General features: G+C 49.3%; 1 protein-coding gene across 2 annotated transcripts in view; it reads left to right on the forward strand.

The window, feature by feature from the left end:
* Positions 1-3,553: 3,553 nt before the first annotated feature.
* Positions 3,554-24,506, forward strand: part of mcamb (melanoma cell adhesion molecule b) — a 29,544-nt gene continuing 8,591 nt past the window's right edge. For both annotated transcript variants that reach the window (XM_084674976.1, XM_084674977.1), the window contains exons 1-6: positions 3,554-3,820; positions 22,286-22,410; positions 22,536-22,770; positions 22,895-22,965; positions 23,320-23,407; positions 23,547-23,726. In XM_084674976.1, coding sequence (XP_084531102.1) covers positions 3,757-3,820; positions 22,286-22,410; positions 22,536-22,770; positions 22,895-22,965; positions 23,320-23,407; positions 23,547-23,726 — 763 coding nt within the window. In that variant the 5' untranslated portion in view covers positions 3,554-3,756. The remainder of the gene's footprint in view (positions 3,821-22,285; positions 22,411-22,535; positions 22,771-22,894; positions 22,966-23,319; positions 23,408-23,546; positions 23,727-24,506) is intronic.

The raw sequence follows: 24,506 nt of genomic DNA on the forward strand, positions 1-24,506 counted from the left end.
AGCCAATAAGATGGGGGTACTTAATTAGTCAGATAGCCAACAGGTCAGAGGTACAGGGTAGGAGTCTGCAGCAGCAGTCTGTTGACCAATGAGAATGTATCTCTCAATGCATGAGGAAATAACGTAATCATGGACCGTATCATAGAGACACTTGTGTGAATACTCTCCAGATGTAGTCATCTCATTTAGCAGCCGATTTTATCCAAAGCACCGTACAGGGGGAGATTTGAACTTGCAATCACCTAAGCCAGATAAATGTCAGAAGAATCGAGAAGGTACTTAGACACTTACACACTCAAGAGTTCAAAAAACTGCATAGTCTTCCAAAACAATAGGCAAAATCAAGGTTAAAAACAGGAGTTTGAACAAGATGTCTCCAACACAAAATATCACTGGAAGAACTGGAAGGTTATACTACCACTGAGGGAGGGGAAGACAGGGAGAGAAAGAGAGGGAGAGAGTGTGGCACACCACAAACACATAGAAGCAGTCCAGTCAGAATGAGAGCTCCTCTGCTCCGTACAGTCAGATAAATTGAGCCAGCTCTGCTGCTGTGGGAACCAGGAGAGGGCCAGCGGGTTCTCTGCTTTCCTAAAATACCCTGGTCCGGACTTATTCCCAAACATGTGACCCCTGACCCCTCTCCAGGCAGCCCGACAGGATGTATTAGGTTACAGGTGAGTGGGAGACTCTGATAGTGGGTTCTACTGAAACAAGCTCAAGTTTACAGCCTCACAAGGGCTCCATCCCTAGACGCTGTATTGCTTAGCGTGATATCTGATTCTGGGTAATTGTTATCCATTCTGGGACAAGGAAATAAACTCTGGAGAGGCTGACATGGTTCTGGATAGGTCACAAATTCCTAGAATGTAAACAAAATAGGAGACATGTTCTTTTTCGGAGACACCCTGAGTCTAGGTAGCGAGAAATAGCTGTTGTGGTAGCTTTTGCTAGCGGTCGTGTGTTTCCCTCGCTAATGTCAACACAGCGAGCAGTACAGTGAAGCGGGACTGACAGGGAGCTGAGACAGAAGCCATGTAATTGTAGCTCTCTATAAGAAGGACTGATAAGGAATTCTCCTGGGCTTCTATGAGTTATCTGCATTTTGTTTTCGCTTTCCACTCATACTGATACGTCAGAAACACAGCCCGGAGTCAGAGCAGACCAGGGTGGGCTAGGTAGTGTTTTAGTTTCCAGACCAGTCTAGACCATATCAGTCCAGACCAGATGAGGCTTAGAATGGTGTTTCAGACCAGGCCACTCCAGGCCAACATGGCAGAACCGCTCTGCATCCTTCTCTCCCACGACCCCTGCAGAAAACCCCCAACATAGAGAAATAAATTAGGAACATCAAATAAATAAGAGACATATCTGAAGCAACACAGGCAGGAAATAAAAAGGAATTCACTAAACAAAACCCACACGGGCTATAAACCCATCCAGATTAATAGCAGTGAAATATCAGCATCTTGCTCTCAGTGACCTGAGGAGCTTTGGTCTCACAGAAGGGAATGGGATGAGGGTGGTGGGCATGAGGGTGGCTGGGATGAGGGAGGCTGGGTTGAGGGTGGTGGGAATGAGGGTGGCTGGGATGAGGGAGGCTGGGTTGAGGGTGGTGGGAATGAGGGTGGTGGGGATGAGGGCGGCTGGGATGAGGGTGGCTGGGATGAGGGTGGCTGGGATGAGGGTGGTGGGGATGAGGGTGGTGGGGATGTGGGTAGTTGGGATGAGGGTGGTGGGTGGTGGGGATGAGGGTGGTGGGGATGAGGGCAGTTGGGATGAAGGTGGTGGGGATGAGGGTGGCTGGGCTGAGGGTGGCTGGGATGAGGGTGGTGGGTGGCTGGGATGAGGGTGGTGGGTGGTGGGGATGAGGGTGGTGGGGATGAGGGTGGCTTAAATGTGTCCTCAATGAAACACTTTGTAAACAACATGGAAGAACAATAACCATACTTTTCCAATCAAACCGCATGAATAATGTGCATTGACCAGATAAACATGTGCATAAGTGTCAGTCCTGTCAAATGGTTGTATAAATGTGTCAATATAGACTGCGTTAAAACCTGTGTGTTAAAACCAATACCATCCTTTGCATATCTTTAGCCAAAACTGTAGGGAATTCTCCTATGATGCAATGGAGTTTGTGTATAATCTAAACTGGCAGTGTGTAATCTCCTGTGTTGATGCGTGTGTGTGTGATCTCCTGTGTTGATGTGTGTGTGTGTGAGCTCTACCATACTGTGATGTCTTTGACAGCTGCAGGTGAGCAAACAGCCAGCTGCAGCCACTGGCTTTATGGTATTACACACACACACACACACACACACACGTCTAACCTGCCTCCCTTCCAGCCAGTCTCCTCTATAGCCTGCTTTGTCTGTGAAGACCAGGAGCCTCCCTCATGCTGTGGATGGTATCTTGTATCTGGCTCCCTGGAAGCCTTGCACGGTGAGTTAAGAGCAGACTCACAAAGCCCTCATACATGACCCTGCACCGTTTACATGACCTCACCAGACCCTGTCTACCTAGACCAGGCCTTGTAACACTGAGGGAGTAAGCTTCACAGTAAATATTACATTATTATTATGAGTCATGGACTCCAAAATGGTGTTAATATAAGTTGATTAAGGTTGCATGCTAACATGCCTATGGTGTCAAACTGCTCCTGTTTTGGAGTATACTGTCCATTGGAGTTAACAGGTTTGTTAAGCTGGCAGGGGAGAGAGAGGAACCCTGATCCACAACACGCACGTCCAGCTTCGTATGCACAACAGCTGTGGCTGGTCAAGGTAACAGCATGATGGGGAGTGAAACCTTACCCCATGCCAGCAATACCACTATGGGCTAATGGCTTTAAGGGCCCCTTGCTCCACCACCACCCAGCCCTGGTCCTTCAGATGATACCCCATCACCTCCCACTGTATCAGCCTCACTCTCACGGTTCTCATGCTCTCCCACAGGAGGATCATGTCCAGGCAATGTGTCAGTGTTCAGAGACTATTACAAACAACAGATCAACTCAGATATTGTATGAAAACGCCTACCACTACTACATACTCTGAAAATTGGGTACAAAACATACTCACAACATGGCCGTGACAGATTACATTTCACCATAACTGATTTGACTTATACGAATATAAGACAGTTCCAATGGTTGCTGTGTGCATTGTGAACACTGATTCTTTACACTTGTTTAGGGGAAAGTCTGTCACCTGAACAAATAAAGAGATGACTGTTTGATGTCCAGGGAGTCTTTTATCTCCATAGTGTTGTATGACAGAAACATTAGGAAAACACATGTTTTGTAGCCTATCCTATCCCTCTGTCTACGTGTCCGACTTTGCAATTCTAACCTAAGAGTCTAGCATGTTTAATAGTTCAACCATATGTGGTAAAGTTGACCTTATAATATGAACAGTTGACAACATATGGCTGTATGACAAGTACACGGACGTTGCCTCCTGCATGCTGTCACTTTTGTTGCTACTCCAACGCTATATGGCTAATACACTATGCCCCCCGAAACACACGCACACACCCCTCCCTCCCGGTCGGTCCGGTGCGTCGCGAGGTCCTCCTACAAGTCGATCCTCTCTGCCAGCTTCACATCATTGTCTTGCCTCTCTCGCGCTGCTTTTTTATCTTGGACTTGTAGTTAGACAGATTCACCATCTCAATCTCTCTCTCACACAAACTCTCCTATTCTTTCATACAAATTCGCACGCTCGGTCCCAGTGGACACCGGCTAGGAGCGACATGGCTTTACGGAAGAATACCTCTCTGTTTACCGGACTTTTCATCCTCGCGCTAAGCTGGAGAGGTATGTGGCACCTATATACAATCCATTATGTGTTTTAAGGTGTGTATGTACGTTTGTGTGGCCGCGTGTCGGATGTTAAGGTAAAACTTCGCTCTCCTTCGCTGCTGTACTTGATTGAGTGCTGCGGCGCAGATTCAGAGCAAACTGCAAACATGTGATACGACATGTGAAATGACTAAATGTAAATGTAAATGATACGTAGCACATTCTGGTTGGGAAGACTAGTTTGTCTTCTGAATTACTGTTTATTTTTTATAGAACGGTTCACTCTGTTCAATCTAGGTGGGATGTAGAGTTCAGCGGTTTTACCAGTTGTTTCAATTAGTCACTGTAGGAACAGTGCTGGAAGAAAAGGCCTTGCTTTTGAAATTGTGATAAACAAGCAACTGTACCGACGTGTGAATAGAACTCTATAATTTGTACAAAGGAATCATTGTTGCTCTCCTCAAGCATCTGACATTTTACTTGGACAGAGATAATGAAACCCTCTAAATAAATAATGCATGTGATGATAATCTGAACACTACAGAATGATACGTAATATATTTTGACAGATTGTGACCTACTGTTGTGTCGGGTTATCTATGAGTGCTCCGGTCTAACTGACTATCAGTAAGTCACTGTAACCATGGTAATTGGAGGTATGCCGTGTGTGATGTATGAAACTAGTAGAATGTGATCTGAGAAGTTGAAGGGTATGATGCAAACTTTTTTCACTTTTTTCACAAGTTAACAAGTTTTCTTTTTACAAAGGTCTCGTTAGACACATGCTAGAGGAGTGGACATGATATCACTGTGGCCTGGTTTTGAAAAGACTCTGTTGTAGTTACCAAATAAATAACCTGGAGGTAATGATCTTTATAACTGCTCCGGAGGCACGTTCACATTTAGAGAGGGTCAGGTTTAAAATAACCTGGATCTGGGAGTGTGGGTCTGTGTAAGTGGGTGAAAGAGTAGTGACTGTCAGCTTAGAGAGAGAGATAGACACGCAGGCCTGGATGATAAGAGAGTCAGTCTGTCAGTCTCTCCAGCCTGGCAGCAGCAGAAAGGAGAGAGACCTACAGCTGGGACACAGACCACATACCCCTGGCATCATGTCACATTTGGAAATCCCCAGCTATTCTAGGCCAACCACTACCTATACCAAGAGGTATCCACCCCTTGTATTGAACTTGGGTTATTAAAATTGTCTGCTAAGTAAATCCTGTACATTGTTACGTTAAGCACCTAACTGGGTGTCTGTAGGATAATAGGTGTTACAGCAGGACTGGGATCACTACCAGGGCCAGTGGTGACCAGGATCACTACCAGGGCCAGTGGTGACCAGGATCACTACCAGGGCCAGTGGTGACCAGGATCACTACCAGGGCCAGTGGTGACGAGGATCACTACCAGGGCCAGTGGTGACCAGGATCACTACCAGGGCCAGTGGTGACGAGGATCACTACCAGGGCCAGTGGTGACGAGGATCACTACCAGGGCCAGTGGTGACGAGGATCACTACCAGGGCCAGTGGTGACCAGGATCACTACCAGGGCCAGTGGGGACGAGGGCAGAGGGTGAGGGCAAGGGTGAGAAAGCGCATTATGTTTTACTGTGGAGAGATGATAGACTCTCATAACAGATGCATAGTAATCAGAAGCATTTCAGTAATGGACTTCTCTAATTCACTTATTTACAAAGAGCTCCAGTGTTACTTTATGGAATGTCCTGAACGCAGACGAGGGTATCTGTGTGCGTGTGTCTTTCTATGTGTGTGTGTGTCGACTGTGTTTGTGTGTTTCTCTGTGAATGCGTGTGTGTTTGTGGCCAGGGGCAGGAATACTTAGGTTTTAAAGGGTGTGGCAGTGTTAATGGTATCCCCTTAAGGGGCCTTTGACATTTTAAAGCATTTCTTTTCCTGTTTTTCTATTTTTGTTAGTTGTATGTGTTGTTTAAACACATGGGTTGACGACCCACTCTTCCCCCAATCCTTCCTCTCTCTATTCTTGACTTTCCTCCTCTCTCACCTCTCCCTCGTTTGTCTCTTCCCCTTTAACCTTGCTAACCCTTCCTTTGTTGTTCTAATCTCCTGCCTTTGTTTCTTATCCCTTCCCCTCTCTCTCCCCCCTGCTCTCTCTCTCCCCCTGCTCTCTCTCTCTCTCTCTCTCTCTCTCTCTCTCTCTCTCTCTCTCTCTCTCTCTCTCTCTCTCTCTCTCTCTCTCTCTCTCTCTCTCTTCTCTCCCTGTCTCTCTCTCTCTCTCTCTCTCTCTCTGTCTCTCTCTCTCTATGTCTAGTATGTCTGCCTGCTACACCTCATACTCTCTCCTCTGTTGGGGTGGGTCAGGTCTGAGCTTGATTGAATCACTCTCCTCCACTAACGCACCATACCAAAGTTCCCTCTGACACACACCCCTCATCTCCCCATGTACACCCCCAATGACCCCCTGGTCCTCTCCTTCACATCCGAGCCCACCTCAGAGAGGGAGTCAAGGTACACCAGCTACTCTCTCCATGCTCCCCACAGCACAGTCTGGGGCTCTGGTCAAAAGACAGCTTGGCTCTTACCCAGCCCAGCAGCCAGGGGAACAGCTTCCAGAGCTGCCTTGTTGCCAGGACACCAGTTTGCTCCTGGCTGGCCGGCAGTTCCAGTGTTCCCTCGGTGTCTCTGGGGACAGAGCTTTAACGACTCTTATCTAAATATTTTAATGTCGCTGGTCATCAGAACCCAGGGAGCGCTGCTGTGGTCTGGACAGTGTCCCAAGGACTTCACTATATATCTTTCTAACTTTCTAACTAACTCTCTCTCTCTCTCTCTCTCTCTGTCTCTTTCTCTCTCTCTCTCTCTCTCTCTCTCTCTCTCTCTCTCTCTCTCTCTCTCTCTCTCTCTCTCGGTCATTCTCTATCTGGCTCTCTTTTTCTCTCTCTAGAAAGCTCTCTCTAGCTCGTACTTGTTCCCTCTTTCTCTCTCTTTTCTCTTACTCTTTCTATTTGTCTGTCTGTCTGTCTGTCTGTCTGTCGCTCTCTCTCTCTCTCTCTCTCTCTCTCTCTCTCTCTCTCTCTCTCTCTCTCTCTCTCTCTCTGTGTGAGAAATCCCCTTTCCTCCTCTCACAGGAGGGATCAAAGCAGAGCTTCTGGAGGAAAGGGCTCTAGACCCACCATGACCTTTGATAAGGACAGAATTCACTTCCTGTGACATCAGCCAATCAAGGGTCAAAGGGCGAAGGCATCACAAAGAGGTCTCGCAGTTGAAGGGCATTCTCTCTTAGAGCCTAGGGAGGGGAGAGGCAGCGGGAGGGAGGGAAGCAGGGAGGGAGGGGGGCGGGGGTTGCAGGGGGTGGTGGAAGGGAAGGGTTGGGGGGATGTGTGTTCCAGACCACTGTTCCAGAGAGGAGTTGTTAGCGTGTACAAAACCCTCCTTGTACCCATCCTCACAGCTGACAGATAATGAGGTGCTCCGGGTGGAAGACCCTAAACCTTTAACCACTAGAGCGCCTCCAAGCCAAGCCTCTAAACCCCCACAACCTCCAAAGTGCCAGGGAAGCCCCTGCCTCACAGCCCAGCCTGTACCACCCTGGCTGGAGGGACAATGGGGCTTATATGCCTCATGAGGACCAAGAGGAACCTCCAGTCATCCAGTGGAGGTTTCATTCTTCTCCTGGTGTGCTGCTGTCTTCATGTTGAAGTGACCATTAGGTGTGTAGGTGGAATACTGCCACCGAAGCTTTATTTATTTAGAGAAGGACTCAAAAGGGATGATCTTCTGAATACATGGAGTCTGTTGGCTCCCTCTCTGCAGAGATTGGTCCTTCTTGTCACTGTGTGATATCTCTCCCAGATTATTGTGATGGTGATCATAAAATGGATGCAGTGACATAAAGACATGGATCAGTTATAGAGACAAATGGACACACAAACAACATATACTGTACCTACACACAGAAAACAAATACACACTCACACTGTACACACAGGCACTCAGAGAGCCACATGGCCTTCTATCTCCAGGCTCCAGTAATAAAACCCATTTGTCTAAGCAGACTCTCTGTGGCGTGTGTTTACGTGTTCAATGCTCCACCCACTCCAGTACACACACACACACACACACACACACACACACACACACACACACACACACACACACACACACACACACAGACACACGCACTCTAGGACAAGATGCACTCGGGAAGCACTCTGTTCCTGTGCTGCATCACTGAGAGGTGTGTTAGATTCCTGTTGGGGGTAAATTCATGGTTGTTGAAACTAGTCTTCCTGTATCCAGATCCCTCTGAAACATGGACAGGACATTTTTTGAAACTCCACAGAATCTCTGTCACTGACACGGCTTTTCCAGAGATTCCCGAAACCTATCTCTGTTTTTGTTCCCCACTCTCTTCTTTTCTCTTCCTCACTACCTCCCTCTCTTTCTCCTTCTCCTTATTCTTCTCCCTCTCTCCATTTTACTCCCTTCTTTCTCTTACGTCCTCTCGACTCATTTCCATCCATCTCTCTATCCCTCCTTCTTTCTACTTTTAACCCTCCCCTCCCTCCTCTCTCTCTCTCTCTCTCTCTCTCTCTCTATGTCTTTCTTTCTTTCTTTCTTTCTCTGTCTCTACAGTACTGCAATGTAGGCCTCTCTCTATCTATCTATCTCTGCCCTGACAGGCCCCTCCACAGTTCAGGGCCTGTGATTGGCTCTGATTGGATTAGGCCAGAACAACATGTGTCTCTGTGGGATCAGTGAGGGATGAGGGAGATCTGTGGACGTGTGGAGATTTGTACTGATATGTGGAGCTGTGTGGTGATCCTTGGAGAGATGTGAGCATCTGTAGTAGTGTGTGAGGGTCTGTGGTGATCTCTGAGGTTTTGTTTTCTGTGTGTGATTGGAGTCCCTGAGGACTGTGTGTCTATTCACATGCTTCCTCTCCGCTTCAGTCCCTGAAGAAAGGAAGATCCTCTTCTCTCTTTCTCCTCTACTATTTGAGCTCTAGCAGACAGATAGGAAAAGCTGCTGGAAAGGTGAGGAAGTGCATGCCCTCTTCTGTCTTTCTCTCTTCTCCTCACTCACCTCTCTCTCCACCCCTTCTTTCTCTCTCTCCCCCACCTGACTCATCAAACTCAGTCCTGTGTGTGGAATTGATCTTCTACGCTATTAACCTTTACTGGGGCTGTTACTGGCTGCCTGGTGGGGGACCTCCTATGAGGTTTGAATGAGAGTGGAGAGAGTGAGTGAGAGCAGGAGAGGAGAGAGTGAGGGAGAGAGGAGAGAGTGAGGGAGAGCAGGAGAGGAGAGAGTGAGGGAGAGCAGGAGAGGAGTGAGGGAGAGCAGGAGAGGAGAGAGTGAGGGAGAGAGGAGAGAGTGAGGGAGAGAGGAGAGAGTGAGGGAGAGCAGGAGAGGAGAGAGTGAGGGAGAGCAGGAGAGAGTGAGGGAGAGAGGAGAGAGTGAGGGAGAGCAGGAGAGGAGAGAGTGAGGGAGAGCAGGAGAGGAGAGAGTGAGGGAGAGCAGGAGAGAGTGAGGGAGAGAGGAGAGAGTGAGGGAGAGCAGGAGAGGAGAGAGTGAGGGAGAGCAGGAGAGGAGAGAGTGAGGGAGAGCAGGAGAGGAGTGAGTGAGGGAGAGCAGGAGAGAGTGAGGGAGAGCAGGAGAGAGTGAGGGAGAGAGGAGAGAGTGAGGGAGAGCAGGACAGGAGAGAGTGAGGGAGAGCAGGAGAGGAGAGAGTGAGGGAGAGGGAGAGAGGAGAGAGTGAGGGAGAGCAGGAGAGGAGAGAGTGAGGGAGAGCAGGAGAGGAGAGAGTGAGGGAGAGCAGGAGAGAGTGAGGGAGAGAGGAGAGAGTGAGGGAGAGCAGGAGAGGAGAGAGTGAGGGAGAGCAGGAGAGGAGAGAGTGAGGGAGAGCAGGAGAGGAGTGAGTGAGGGAGAGCAGGAGAGAGTGAGGGAGAGCAGGAGAGAGTGAGGGAGAGAGGAGAGAGTGAGGGAGAGCAGGAGAGGAGAGAGAGAGGGAGAGCAGGAGAGGAGAGAGTGAGGGAGAGCAGGAGAGAGAGAGTGAGGGAGAGCAGGAGAGGAGTGAGTGAGGGAGAGCAGGAGAGAGTGAGGGAGAGCAGGAGAGGAGAGAGTGAGGGAGAGCAGGAGAGGAGAGAGTGAGGGAGAGCAGGAGAGGAGAGAGTGAGGGAGAGCAGGAGAGGAGAGAGAGAGTGAGAGCAGGAGAGGAGAGAGTGAGGGAGAGCAGGAGAGGAAGACAGTGTGAGAGCAAGAGGAACAGGGAGAGACAAGAGAAAGGGGGAGGGAGAGTAAGAAAGAGAGGGACTGAGAAAGGGAGAGGAAGAAAAGAGAGGAGTGAGGGGGAGAGTTAAGAGGGAGGAGGCCACACCAGTTGGAGGAAGAAGGCGTAACACTCCAGAAACCTCCACTGTTGACGTCAGCATCCATGTTGTCACAGACAACATATACAAACCCCGCTCTAACCAATGACATTATCAGCTGATAAAGTTTTAAGAGCAAAACGTCCCAAATTGTGCTGGGAGCCACTCCATCAACCATGTAAATGTTTATTATATGATCAAGGAAGTAGATAACTTCTCATTATGTGCCCCTTTCCTCTGTTAAAATGCCATTGTTGTGCCAGAAGGCTCAGCCCTTGGGAATACAACAGCTTGATTGTTCTGCAGCCCAAACAACTACTGATGGCTGACAACCAACCAACAATGCAACATGTTTGCTGCTAAACTTCACTGAGAGATGAAGCTGTACTTCAGTAAGACATGCTCTACTTTGCGATTTCAGATGGTTTCACTGTGGACGTTCTCAGTGTTCTTTGCAACATTGAGTCCATGACAGACCGACTTGATGTTGTATGATGAGGAACGTGGAAGTTACAGTATGGGTGCTGTGTTGTCTTTAGACTGTTGCTTCCCATCTGCTGGACACGTGTGGAACACGGGACCAGGTAGAGCAGGAGCTTGAGAGTGTGGATGTTGACTGACCGACTCTACCTTGGCTGTCAACATCGCTCTTCTGAATCCCTTTGAAGTTAGCTTGGCAGACAGCTGCACAGACAAATGCGCACACACACACACACACACACACACACGTGCACATAGACACACTCGCACACAGGCCAGCCAGGGGGAGCTTGTGTTACTGAAGTCTTTATCTTGTAGCAGCTCCAGTTTGCCCCCTGACCCTTTGTGCTCCTTCTCATCCTTCTCACCCTCCTCACTGTCCTCACCCCCTCACCCTGCTCACCTCACCCTTCTCGACCCCCCCCCCCCACCCACCTCTTCTTCTCTCTGCTGGTACAGTACTGCCTGTCTGGAGACCAAGGAGCTTGTTTAAACCAGTTAGTGTGTCAGGGTTATTCACTTAGCCAACCCTCCCTGCATGGGTTCTTCTACTGATATCTAACAAACAGTGTGAGGGCCAGAATACTAGCTATGGAACTGGGTATCACTTAGGAAAACGTAGGCAAATTGTAGACCATTGTGAAGTTCATAAAATCTAATTGAACTGGCAAGGATGTTTTGAATCCTCGACAAAAATCCCCATGACGTTGGAAGGCGTAAATGGTTACCGCGTCACTTGGAATTCAACTGCCCTGTGGAATAGCTGGTAGCTAGTGTCAGTACCCCACACACACACCTCCAGCCTTCCGCCGTGCCTAGCTGGTGACGGGGTGAGACGTGGGACATCCAGCTATGTTCTGCTGCTCTGGATGATTCACCCACTGCTCCGCATGCTCTCTGCCTCTTCTCTGAAACAATGTCATCCATCGCAGCCAATCAGATCCGGGAACCGCTCGCTCTGAGGAGAGTTAGTGAACTCAGCGTGGGGTTGTTGTAGATCTCCTGGATCTCCTCCCCTGCTATGGTTCTCCTTTGAACTGTGTTATAAAACAAACGGATCGTCTGTCCCTTTGGAGACGGGGGGGAAATTGATTACATGGCTTGTGATTGGTCACCCTCAGTATTTTCCCCAGAATGCACTTTTCTGGTGTGAGAAAGCAGCACTAATAGCTGCATTAAATGGACTTAGAAGAGGAGAGTTACATTACTGCATGGAGGAAACGAAGCAGACATCATGGCTAATGGGGCTTTATTTCATGAAATTAAATCAACTTTGCATTCTGCCTTTAATGTTGTCTCAAACAACTCTGCTAACATAATTCCAGGCAGTGTAAATGCACATGTCCATGCAGTCCGTGAGGTGGAAGTTCACCCCATCAAATGGTGTGTTTGTTGGATGTGTTTTGCCATTTTGTCATGAGCCATATTGTCAGAGCACACAGGTCCTCCACTGTACTGCTTTGGGTAGAGGGCCATGCAGAGTTTAGGAAAACAAAGGATTTTGCCCCAGACAAAGACCTCCTTCTCTTCCCCACACAGCCGCTATGAGTTCCTTCTTGTCAACCATAGGATGTTCTTCATTGGCCCTGGGCCAGACAGTTGTCCAATCATGTCACTCTCCTTGACAGGAAGCTCATCTTGATTGGTTCACAGAGGGTGTCCTGCCTGGCGTGCATGGCTTAGGAAACATTTTCACCATTCCAGACCAGGGGCTCTCTGGTAGTGGCTTGAAACTGACACCACTGACAGACCTCATGGATGTGTGTGTGTCAAATACAGTATATGATAGGTCCATGATCTATGGTGTGTGTGAGAGACATCTATCAACAAGACAGCGATATGCCCATTGCCAACACATTAACGGAATACTCTTGTGCTTCACAGTCCGTAAGGTTAACATTTCAACCTGTTTCGGACATCTGAGACCTTACATTTAAAATGAATACATTGTTTGCTCAGAACAGGAGTACCCTGTGTCTTTGTCGTCCAATCAAATGTTGTTGTAGGAAGAAATCCGTTCATGCTCGCTAGCGCCCCAGAGTACATCTGAAGTCTTGCTTCATGCGTGTGGTCTCCCCTGCGTCTGTTTCGGGCATTTGTTATTAGATTAACATTGGTTTGTTTATCATGACGATATCACTCTGCTGAAAAGGAAACGTGAGACCATAGAAGGACATTGTTTGCATGCTGCTGAATACTGTAACCAAACAAACGTGCTGGAACAAAACCCTACCCGCGTGCTGCTCGCTGCTTGGAAACAGAGGGTCTGTTAGTGGACTATTTCCACTGTCTACACACAGATTGCAGAGACACTAAGAGCTGCTGTTGCTCTGTTTCAGGGATTAATATGGTCTTCCGCAGTGAGCCTAATTAAATATTTTATTTCCTGTCTGACCTCCAAGAGCTGTGGAGGTGATGCTCGGGCTCTTAGAGCTGTGGGACACACACATTCCTGTGTCTCTGTGGGTGTCGATGTAGTAAAGTATCTGGCTCAGCGCCTCTCATATAAATACTGCGGTCATCAGATAATGTGGCTGTATACACACACACACACACACATCACAAGTACAATGAGAGATTGGAGTTAAACACACACACACTCCCACCCCCTCCACACACACACACACACCCACACACACCACCCCCATCCACCCTCACACACACCAACCCACACATGTACCCCCCACCTCTTACACACAAACACACGTATCCAACCCCACACAAACACAGACACAAACTCCACACACACACAAACATGTTTTTGTTCTGTGATGATTTGAATGACATCATCAAAATATTGTGCCCATTGGTGTTAGCGATCACATGAAGAGCCTTGTGTAGAAACCTCATCTTAGCTCATGACTCCTGAACAGATCTTGGCCCCACGCCACCTCAGTAGCTCCTGCTCAACCTGTCTGAGCATTAACTATGTAGCCTCTCTCTCTCTCTGTGTGTCCTGCAGTACTGTAATGTATGTCTCTCTCTCTCTCTCTCTCTCTCTCTCTCTCTCTCTCTCTCTCTCTCTCTCTCTCTCTCTCTCTCTCTCTCTCTCTCTCTCTCTCTCTCTCTCTCTCTCTCTCTCTCTCTCTCTCTCTCTCTCTCTCTCTCTCTCTCTCTCTCTCTCTCTCTCTCTCTCTCTCTCTCTCTCTCTCTCTCTCTCTCTCTCTCTCTCTCTCTCTCTCTCTCTCTCTCTCTCTCTCTCTCTCTCTCTCTCTCTCTCTCTCTCTCTCACTCTCACTCTCTCTCACACCCGAGTGATTGGCAGCGTAGTCTCGTCTGCAGGTCATGATGAAGGGTACACAAATGTGATTCTGTTTCCTTTCAGTTTTGAGTCTTCCAGCCAGAAGCACATTCTGCACGACCTAAGGTGTGTGTATGCCTGTGTGTGTACCTGGAGTGTGTGTGTGCGTATATACAGCAGTGTGTCTCTCTCTCTGTGTGTGTCCTGCAGTACTGTAATGTAGGCTCTCTCTCTCTCTCTCTCTGTGTGTGTCCTGCAGTACTGTAATGTAGGCCTCTCTCTCTGTGTTTCATGCAGTACTGTAATGTAGGCCCTTTTCTCTTTCGCTTATGTGGTCATTGTCTCTGTGTGTGCTACAGCAGTGGTCTTCAACCCAAGTTCTCAAGCTTACTGTCCTGTACTAGATGTTTCCCTGCCCTAACACACCTGATTCAAATGAATGATATCAAGCAGAAGCCGGACAACGGAAGCCTGACAAAAGCAGGTGCTTTGGAGCAGGGAAACATTCTAGAACATACAGGGTTGAAGACCACGTTCTACAGGACTGTAATGTCAACGTTCTCTCTGTGTTTCCACCTAAGTTCTCCTGCTCTGTGTGTGAGCTCTCCTGTTTCTGTCAGCCACTCTGACCCTCCTCATGTTGTACACACGCCGCCTTCCCGACAGCGAAAGAACGATCTCCCACAGGTAGATGAATGAGGGAGGGGCAGCTGCTTCGATCCATTATCAGGCTTTTATCTCTTAAAAACATTGCCAGGATGCAACGTTTTCTGACACGCTCCCCATTAGTTAGTAGGAAACGCGGGGGGTGGCAGTTTGCTGGTCGATCCTACAGTAGCATAAACACTCACAGGACGGGGGCCTTGTTCTCACCAATGGGCTCAGAGCCAGGAAGTAGCTACAGATGTATCGGAAGCAGCCACAGGAAGAGATGGTGTGGGGTCGGGTTTTCAGGGAGACATTCTTGAGGCTTGTCATGTCCAGTGGAGCAAACCCATGGGAGAGGGACTGTAGTGTGTATAGTGAACATGGAAATGTGTATAGAAACTTGCTGCCAAAGTGGAATGCTGAGGAAACAAGCAAGGGAAGATCTCCTTGTGAGACTGATCTGATTCTGTTCTGTACACATACACACACATACTGTATGCACACATACACACACAACACATGTACACACATACATCCAGTTCTGTACTGTACAGTGTGTCTGTGGAATCCAGCTGGAGGGTAGAAGATGATGCATGTGCTTCTGATTTTCGGAGGTTAAACTAAATGTCACAACTGAAGAGGGAAAGAGAGAGAGAGTCGGGTAGGGAAGGCGAGACAGAGAGAGAGGAAAAGAGAGGGGAAGAAGGAAAGCGAGAGAAACATGGGGAGGGAAAGACAGAGAGGAAGAGAACGATGTTGAGGGAAAGACAGAGAGGAAGAGAACGATGTTGAGGGAAAGACAGAGAGGAAGAGAACGATGTTGAGGGAAAGACAGAGAGGAAGAGAACGATGTTGAGGGAAAGACAGAGAGGAAGAGAACGATGTTGAGGGAAAGACAGAGAGGAAGAGAACGATGTTGAGGGAAAGACAGAGAGGAAGAGAACGATGTTGAGGGAAAGACAGAGAGGAAGAGAACGATGTTGAGGGAAAGACAGAGAGGAAGAGAACGATGTTGAGGGAAAGACAGAGAGGAAGAGAACGATGTTGAGGGAAAGACAGAGAGGAAGAGAACGATGTTGAGGGAAAGACAGAGAGGAAGAGAACGATGTTGAGGGAAAGACAGAGAGGAAGAGAACGATGTTGAGGGAAAGACAGAGAGGAAGAGAACGATGTTGAGGGAAAGACAGAGAGGAAGAGAACGATGTTGAGGGAAAGACAGAGAGGAAGAGAACGATGTTGAGGGAAAGACAGACAGACTCTGGAGAGTCCAGAGTCCAGTCTGGAGAGACGCCTCCATGGTACGTGTTGAGGACGCTGCAGCTCCTGTCTGTATCTGGGGGGATTTGTGTGGACCTCAGCCTCTTGACCTCTGCTCTGGGAGTCCAACATGCACACAGCCCTCTCTCTTCCTCGGACATGATTGACGACGTGAGCAAAGGCGCTCGTCTCCGTCCGCGGGGCTTAGAGAGGAGACCCCCCTGCCACAGGGCTCGTCCACCCTGTCCACCCAGACCTCCTCCTGGACATTCCACTCGCACATTCTACAAGTTCTGTTCATTCTGTCTGTTCATTGTATGTGCTCGTCAGAAGCGGTAGAATGTCAGAAGGGGTGGAATGTGGAACTGCTCATCATCTTGTCGTAACGGACTCCGTAGCCAATCACTGTGGAGCACTGACCCCTGTCCAAAAGTGAAATATGGGGCTATAGACAGTAAACTCACTAGCTATCTTTCTATACGCAGGCACACACACACACACACACATGCATGGCTGTAGTCGAGGTGTTTATGGTGCTCCAGAAGAACCACCTTATCCAGACAGCCACGTTACTCTGAGATGCCAAATATTCCTTGGAGATCTCACCCCACTTACCCCTTAAGACACGCACGCACACACACACACCCACACCCACAGCCACACACACACACACACACACACACACACACAGGGGTTTGTCCACAACTGGTGTTGGATACTGTTGCATATCCCACCAAGAACTTGTTTATCAAACAGCCGTCCCCACAGCTGTCCTCTCCACCTCTACTCTGGCTAGAAGACACTGAGTCCTGGCTTGTGTGCTTGCATGCAGACTACTAACGCAGGCTTCACACAACCTTGTTTACACAGGCTCCATAGAAAATGCCTATCAGTCCCAAATAGCTTTCATCCCCAATGTTTTCTCCTGTTTAAATAATGGATGCAACTCGCGGAAGTAATGGATGCAGCTCGCGGAAGTAGTCTTTGCTGATCCAGGGTGCTTAAGACATTAGCGGCCTTTTAAGCTAATGCTGTCTAAGACCTCGTCAATTTTATCCTGTGTCTCTGGGTCAGTTTTTTCCTTTCCTTCCAACTTGCTCTCTCTCTCTCTCTCTTTTTGTCTATATACATATATGAGTATAAGTGTACAGTATATTCTATTCAGTCATATGTCAGTCTAACTCAGCAGTTCATTATCCAGACCTTAATAGCAGTTTCACCCCCATTGTTACTGAGTTACATTCCTGCTGAGACTATTTTGAGCGCTGGCAGAGTGGCAGAGTGGCAGACACCTTTGTATCTGCCCAGTCTCCACTTGTCTCTCACACACCCGAGTGATTGGCAGCGTAGTCTCGTCTGCAGGTCATGATGAAGGGTACACAAATGTGATTCTGTTTCCTTTCAGTTTTGAGTCTTCCAGCCAGAAGCACATTCTGCACGACCTAAGGTGTGTGTATGCCTGTGTGTGTACCTGGAGTGTGTGTGTGCGTATATACAGCAGTGTGTCTGGTCTTGAACCCGGTACCACTCTTCGTGCCGGTCTTCATTTCCCCCTCCGCTCAGGCCTGAGTGCGTGTGTAGGGCTGGGGTGCGGGGCAGGGGGGGGGGGGGGGGTGCAGCTGAACCATACAAGGATGGAGCCTCTCTCTCATACCTCCTCCTGTCTGGTCGGCCTGGCAGGGCGGCCGGAAGGGAGTCTATCTTTAGCGCTGGCAGCAGAGCACCATCCTCCCTCGCCACCGAGGCCTGGCGGCACGTCACATGACCCTCCCCCTCCGTCATCACCTCAGCACGAAAATATTGTCCCCGACGTTCCTTTTCCCATAGTTCAGTTCTGCTGCTGCTGCTGTTGATGTTGTTTTTCTTCTTTTCCTGCGTTCACAGAGGGGCCCTTCTTAAGGCCAGGCCCAAGATCTAGCGAGGAACGTGGGAAAGAGGATGGAGGGGGAGGGGGATGGTTGTGTCCTGGGAGCAGGCTGAGGAAGGGGTGGGGGGGTGGAGGGCAGGAGAGTTGTGGCCGGGAGTTTGTGCGGGGTTGGGATAAGAAGCCCGGTGACTCTTTCTCCCTTTCTTAAGTCACACTGCCTCTGCTCTGGCAGGTCAGACATTTTGTTTTTATTTCCATTTTTGGGGGATGTTATGAGTCAAAGAGCTGGACATGGGAATTTGGCCCCAGCTCACAGAGAGTCAGGACTCATGGGGAACCAAGTATCTTCTGTTGGGATGAGGGGGGGGGTTCCTGAAGAGGCCTGTCAGTTGGGATCGTGTGATGGATGGAGGGATGAAGGCCCTAGCCTCAGTAAGGAGGAGGAGGAGGACATGGGTGTCTTCTGGGGTGTGTGTGGGGTCTCCTCTTCTCCTCTACTGTATCTTCTTCACACCCTTCCCTGTCCTCCCTCTCTCCTCCATCCCTTCATCCCTCCACCTCCCACCCACCCGCACCCCCGCGCCAGCCATGATGAATCACTGGCATATGAGGCTGGAGCCCAGGGGAGCTTTGCAGGAGTTGCCTCAGGGGAGGGGTGAATGAGCTGGGTCGCGGGGAGCAGACGACCTTTCCTCTCTCCGGAGCCTGGGGCATGGTGGGAATGTGTGGGCCTCTTGCACCTAGTGCAGCTGCTACCCGTCAGTCAGTCCGCTGACAAAACATGGAAGCCGTACACGCGTGTCACAGCTCCAGTGTTAGGGTTACTGTACCTCTATCTCTCCTGGATCAACCAAGTAGCCTCCACAACCAGACAGCATCGCCCAATCCTGTCCTATCCCACCCAGCAACCCTCCACAGTCCCTTACAGGGATCCCCTCCCTCTCAGCTTAACAAGCTCGACCAGTCACAGCGACCAGACATGGTGACCAGTAAAACTCGACCATCAAAGAGAATCATGGAGCGAGGCTGGCTAGTAGCCAGATAGCTAGACACTCGTTAAGCATGAATGAGGTATTCGTTGTGGTGCTCATTACATATGCGTCTGTCCAAATGAATCCTTGTAAGGCATCGTAAGATGTTAGTTAGCGTAGGATCCGTGTCTCAAGGGGCCTGGTGCTCGTTAGCTTTCAAGCGCTGGTGATCAAAGTACCCAGCTGTCTTTGAGGCTGTCGTCCCAGCATGCTCGATGAACGTCTCTCCTGTTTGTAGACATGGATTAGAGTAGATGTGTGAGTGAAGGAGGTTCTGTGTGTGTATGTGTCTGCATGTGTGTGTGTGTGAGAGAGACTGTGTGTGGCCTTTGATGGCCCTGATTAAAGGAGCTCTCAGTCTGTTTGGTGTGTGTTGGCAGAGCTGATGTGATGAACGACAGTCTGACAGCTAGATGTTCACATTTGTGTTGACGTCTTCAGTAGGGCATGAAAGAGATGCTGACAGAGACACATGGAGAGATGGATGATCTGTCTCACCTCAGACCCTGGAGAGAGTCGACCTTTGATCTAGAGTGTTGGGTTTGTCTCCTCCTGCCATCCATCCATCTAGCCAACCAGCCAGCCAGCCAGTCAGTCAACCAGCAAGCCAAACAATCAGCTAGTCAGCCAGCCAGCCAGCCAGTCAGTCAACCAGCAAGCCAAACAATCAGCTAGTCAGCCAGCCAGCCAGCCAGGCAGGCAGGCAGCTCCCTGTCCTGGTGAAAGATGAATCTCTTTAAAGGTCAGATGCTACAACAGCACTTTTTAAAGATGCTCTCTTGATCATAAACTCTTGGTGCCAGCTTTCCTTTAGAACTATGTCTTTTGATAACTCTTCCTATTGGGTCTCTCTCTGGTCTCTCTCTGGTCTCTCTCTGGTCTCTCTCTCTCTCTCGCTCTATCCCACCTCTTTATCCTTCTCATACACTTTCTTTCCCTCTAATGTACTTATTTTTCTTTGCGCCCCCATCCAACCTCCCCCCCGTCCAGACCGGTCTCATCCAGCCCCCTGTTCCCAGGCTCTGGCCCGGATCAGAAGTGGGCTTGCTGCTATTCCTGGTCCCAGTCATCAGGGCTGCTCTGGAACTGGACCGTTTTGCATCGCCGGGGGCAACAGGCTTGATAGGCCTGTTATTCTTATATGTGAGCTGTGACAAGCGAGGGATTTCCACGGTGAACCGGGAGATGGAAGCCCGGTCGCCATGTATGGAAACATCCCATCCTAGGCCTGTCCTGTCTGCAGGAATTGCTGATTCTGGTGGGCGGGCATTGCCGGGTGACTGGCTGGTTGGTTGACTGGCTGGTTGACTGGCTGGCTGGCAGGGTGGCTGGCAGGCTGGCCAGCTGACTGGTGGTATGCTGGGCTGAAGTCTTATTACAGTTTGATCTGATAGGAGCAGTAATTGATGACGATCCGCTGTTCGAAATGGGTTCATGACCGGATTGATTTGACATCAGGGAAAGCTTTCTTCTCACTGTCTTTCTCTGATTCTCTGTCTTTCTCTCTTTCTTTCTTCTTCTATCCCTTCTCTTTCCCTTATTCCCTCTCTCTCTCTCTCTCTCTCTCTCTCTTTCCCTTTCTCTCTATCTCTCTCTCTCCACCAGAGGAGAATATGGTAGAAGCCAGTCTGAATCAATCACGAGCAGAAGCCACAAAATGTAAATATTGATAGTGTGTCTTCAGATGTTCTGTAGAGAGCAGGAAGGTGATAAATGAGTAGACGGCTATGCAAACACCCAGCCTGTGCCTATACGCAGTTTACGTCACAGCTAGGATATTCTCTCTCTCTCTCTCTCTCTCTCTCTCTCTCTCTCTCTCTCTCTCTCTCTCTCTCTCTCTCTCTCTCTCTCTCTCTCTCTCTCTCTCTCTCTCTCTGCGTCAGGACATGCATGTCTGACTGACATAGCGCTGATTACGAAGAACACAGATAGCAGCATTCCACAGATGAAAAATTACAATCCTAGTTTAAGTCCTGTTGTAAAGCATCATTCCTTTGATGTGCAGTTAAATCGCCACGTGTGTGTGTGTGTGTGTGTGCGTGTGTCCACTAGCAGCTGCAGAGTGTGTGATGACTAATGCTGGGTCGACAAGTCGACAGGTCAGCCTCTCCACGTCCACAGTGCTTAAAAACACAAAGAGCGGTGTGTGTGTGTGTGTCTGGATTCTTCCCCTGAGGAAACTGTGAAGTCGAGGGGCAGACAAGAGTTGTGTCTATTAGGAGATCAAAGCTCTGTGATAGGGCTTCCTCTGGTCAGGACACCAGCTTCTCTCTCTCTCTGTCTCTCTGTCTCTCTCACGCTCAATCGTTCTGGCTCTTCCTCTTGCTCTCTCTCTCTTTCCCCCACCCCCAGGATGAAGTCTGTGTCTGTAATAACAGTCCTCTGCTTGTCACCACTTAGAGATAATCACTACTGTTGTCAAAGGGGCTTTGACTGGCCCCCACAATCCTCCCAGTTCATCACAGCCAATTAGGACGTGTATACCGGCTGTGTCTGAGACCAACAGCTTGTCTATTTGTCTCTGAACTTGACAATGGAAGGAAACAGGCACTCTTATTGGAGTTAAGTGTTTTGATGGGTGTAGTTTAGTCTGTTTAATCCCACTTATACATGTCAGAAGTATCCACACATAGCTGGTGCCAAACAATTTATTTGTCTTGATGGTCTTGCACCACATACTCCTTCCAAGTTAGGAGTCTAGGGCAGGAGTCTAGGGCAGGAGTCTAGGGCAGGAGTCTAGGGCAGGAGGCTAGGGCAGGAGTCTAGGGCAGGAGGCTAGGGCAGGAGGCTAGGGTAGGAGTCTAGGGCAGGAGGCTCGGGTAGGAGTCTAGTGTAGGAGTCTATGAAAGGAGACCAGGATTGGAACTTAGGGAAGGAGACTAGGGTTGGAGACTAGGGTGGGAGTGACATACTGCCCCTCCTTCTCACCTCTCCCCTCCTGGTATGGAGCCTCCCAGGGGGAGCCCCGGAGAGACTGGGGGGGGAACAGAGGTCCTCTGTGCTGCTGGTCAAAGCAGCCTTTCTTCCACTGCAGGGCGACAGGCTGGAATGCTGCTCTCTAATGCAGCGATGGGTGGGCTGATCGGATTCCTGCCATAGCATCCCTCGCTGTCTAAGATCATCATCAGCCCTCGTGTGTGTGTTGGTGTGTGTGTGTGTCGTGAAGAAGTGTCATTCAATACATTATTCCAAAAGTTTTCCAACTCACCAGATTACTTTTAAACTTTTTTTGTCTCTTTCTTTTTCTCCCTCTTCCCTCCTCTTTTCTATCCATCCATCCATCTCTCTCTCTCTCTCTCTCTCTCTCTCTCTCTCTCTCTCTCTCTCTCTCTCTCTCTCTCTCTCTCTCTCTCTCTCTCTCTCTCTCTCTCTCTCTCTCTCTCTCATTCTCTCTCTCTCTCTCTCTCTCTCTCTCTCTCTCATTCTCTATTCCTCACCTTCTCTCTTCCACCTCTCCATTTGTCTCCCCTCCCTCCCTCCCTCCCTCCCTCCCTCCCTCCCTCCCTCCCTCCCTCCCTCCCTCCCTCCCTCCCTCCCTCCCTCCCTCCCTCCCTCCCTCCCTCCCTCCCTCCCTCCCTCCCTCCCTCCCTCCCTCCTCGGTGCAGTGCGGGGCAAGATGGTGGTTTCCGTGGAGGACAGAGTGGAGGTCCTCCTGAAAGACACGGCTCAGATCTCCTGCGTGTTCTCGTCGGAGGAGGGCACGGGGGGCACGATGATCCACTGGTACATGGTCAGTCACACACACATGCACACACACACGCCTACACATACGCACACACAGAGACACAAATGCAGACACACATCGTGTTGAAATACATATATATATATATCTACGTGTGTTTGTTCCCCCCCCAGATTCTGGGCGAGGAGAGAAAGAGGATCTACTACTGGGACAGCACTGTGGAGGTGATAGAGCGGGACACGCCGCTGTATGGCCGCATGAACGTGAGCAGGACCGGGCTGAGCGGCGAGGTGGAGGTGGTGCTGACCATCAGAGACGTGCAGCTGGGGGACGAGACGGACTACGTCTGTGACGTCAGGAGTCTGACGGACGACAGCGACACCGGACGCACGCGCCTCCGAGTCTTTGGTATGGCGACGGGCTCAGACTGACGTGGGTCAGGAGCGAGTCCTCGTATGACATCAGTACACGGTCACCGTTTGGATGTGATGTCATTGTTGTGATCGTGATGTCACTAATTGTTCCTTTCCAGCCACACCTGAGTTTCCTTCAATTGAAAAAGAGCAAACTGGGATATCTGTGACTAAAGAGGATCCCTCCAAGGTAAACACACAGTATACATACACACACAAACACACACACACCATACCCCCCCCCCCCCTGCAAACACACAGCACTGCACACTCTATGCACACCAATACTCAAACACCACCATAAACATAGATACCACACACACCACAAAACACCTACCATATGCACACACACTTCAATGCACACCATACCTTCACACACAATACACTCATACACTGCTACATACCATACACAGGCTAATACAAACACCATAGGCATACCTCTACACACCCTTACCCAGCACTTTAGTTTTCCCTGTACTGCCCTAATGGGGAATAACATATATTTGATGATATTCAGTTCTGTTCTATTTTATCTGTGCTACAGATAGGAAGCTGTGAGGTGAGGAATGGCTACCCTAAACCTGACATTAAATGGTACCGCAACCAGACTCCCCTACAGAACACACCTGGTGGTGGGTACACACACACACACACACACACACATATATAAACACACACGGACACTCAGACATATGCACACACACACACAATCACTCATACACACACAAACTCCCACAGATTCCTCAGTAGTGTGTGTGTGTGTGCGTCCAGAGGTGGAGATTGTGACCCAGAACACGGTGGAGTCCAGTGGGCTGGTGACGGTGCACAGTGAGCTGCAGCTGCAGGTGAGGAAGAGTGACAAGGACGCCTCCTTCTACTGTGAGGTCACCTACCTGGTACCTGGGGGGAGCCGGATGACTGAGAGCGCGCTCATCAACATCACTGTCCACTGTGAGTATAGAGGAGGGTTAACATTACTGTATGCTGGGGGTATAGAGGGTTAACATTACTGTATGCTGGGGGTATAGAGGGTTAACATTACTGTATGCTGGGGGTGTAGAGGGTTAATATTACTGTATGCTGGGGGTATAGAGGGTTAACATTACTGTATGCTGGGGGTGTAGAGGGTTAACATTACTGTATGCTGGGGGTGTAGAGGGTTAACATTACTGTATGCTGGGGTTGTAGAGGGTTAACATTACTGTATGCTGGGGGTATAGAGGGTTAACATTACTGTATGCTGGGGGTGTAGAGGGTTAACATTACTGTATGCTGGGGGTGTAGAGGGTTAACATTACTGTATGCTGGGGGTATAGGGGGTTAACATTACTGTATGCTGGGGGTATAGAGGGTTAACATTACTGTATGCTGGGGGTATAGAGGGTTAACATTACTGTATGCTGGGGGTATAGAGGGTTAACATTACTGTATGCTGGGGGTATAGAGGGTTAACATTACTGTATGCTGGGGGTATAGAGGGTTAACATTACTGTATGCTGGGGGTATAGAGGGTTAACATTACTGTATGCTGGGGGTATAGAGGGTTAACATTACTGTATGCTGGGGGTGTAGAGGGTTAACATTACTGTATGCTGGGGGTATAGAGGGTTAACATTACTGTATGCTGGGGGTATAGAGGGTTAACATTACTGTATGCTGGGGGTATAGAGGGTTAACATTACTGTATGCTGGGGGTATAGAGGGTTAACATTACTGTATGCTGGGGGTATA

This window comes from Hypomesus nipponensis, chromosome 15 (assembly GCF_054491055.1).
Source record: "Hypomesus nipponensis isolate SF chromosome 15, ASM5449105v1, whole genome shotgun sequence".
Lineage (NCBI taxonomy): Eukaryota > Metazoa > Chordata > Actinopteri > Osmeriformes > Osmeridae > Hypomesus > Hypomesus nipponensis.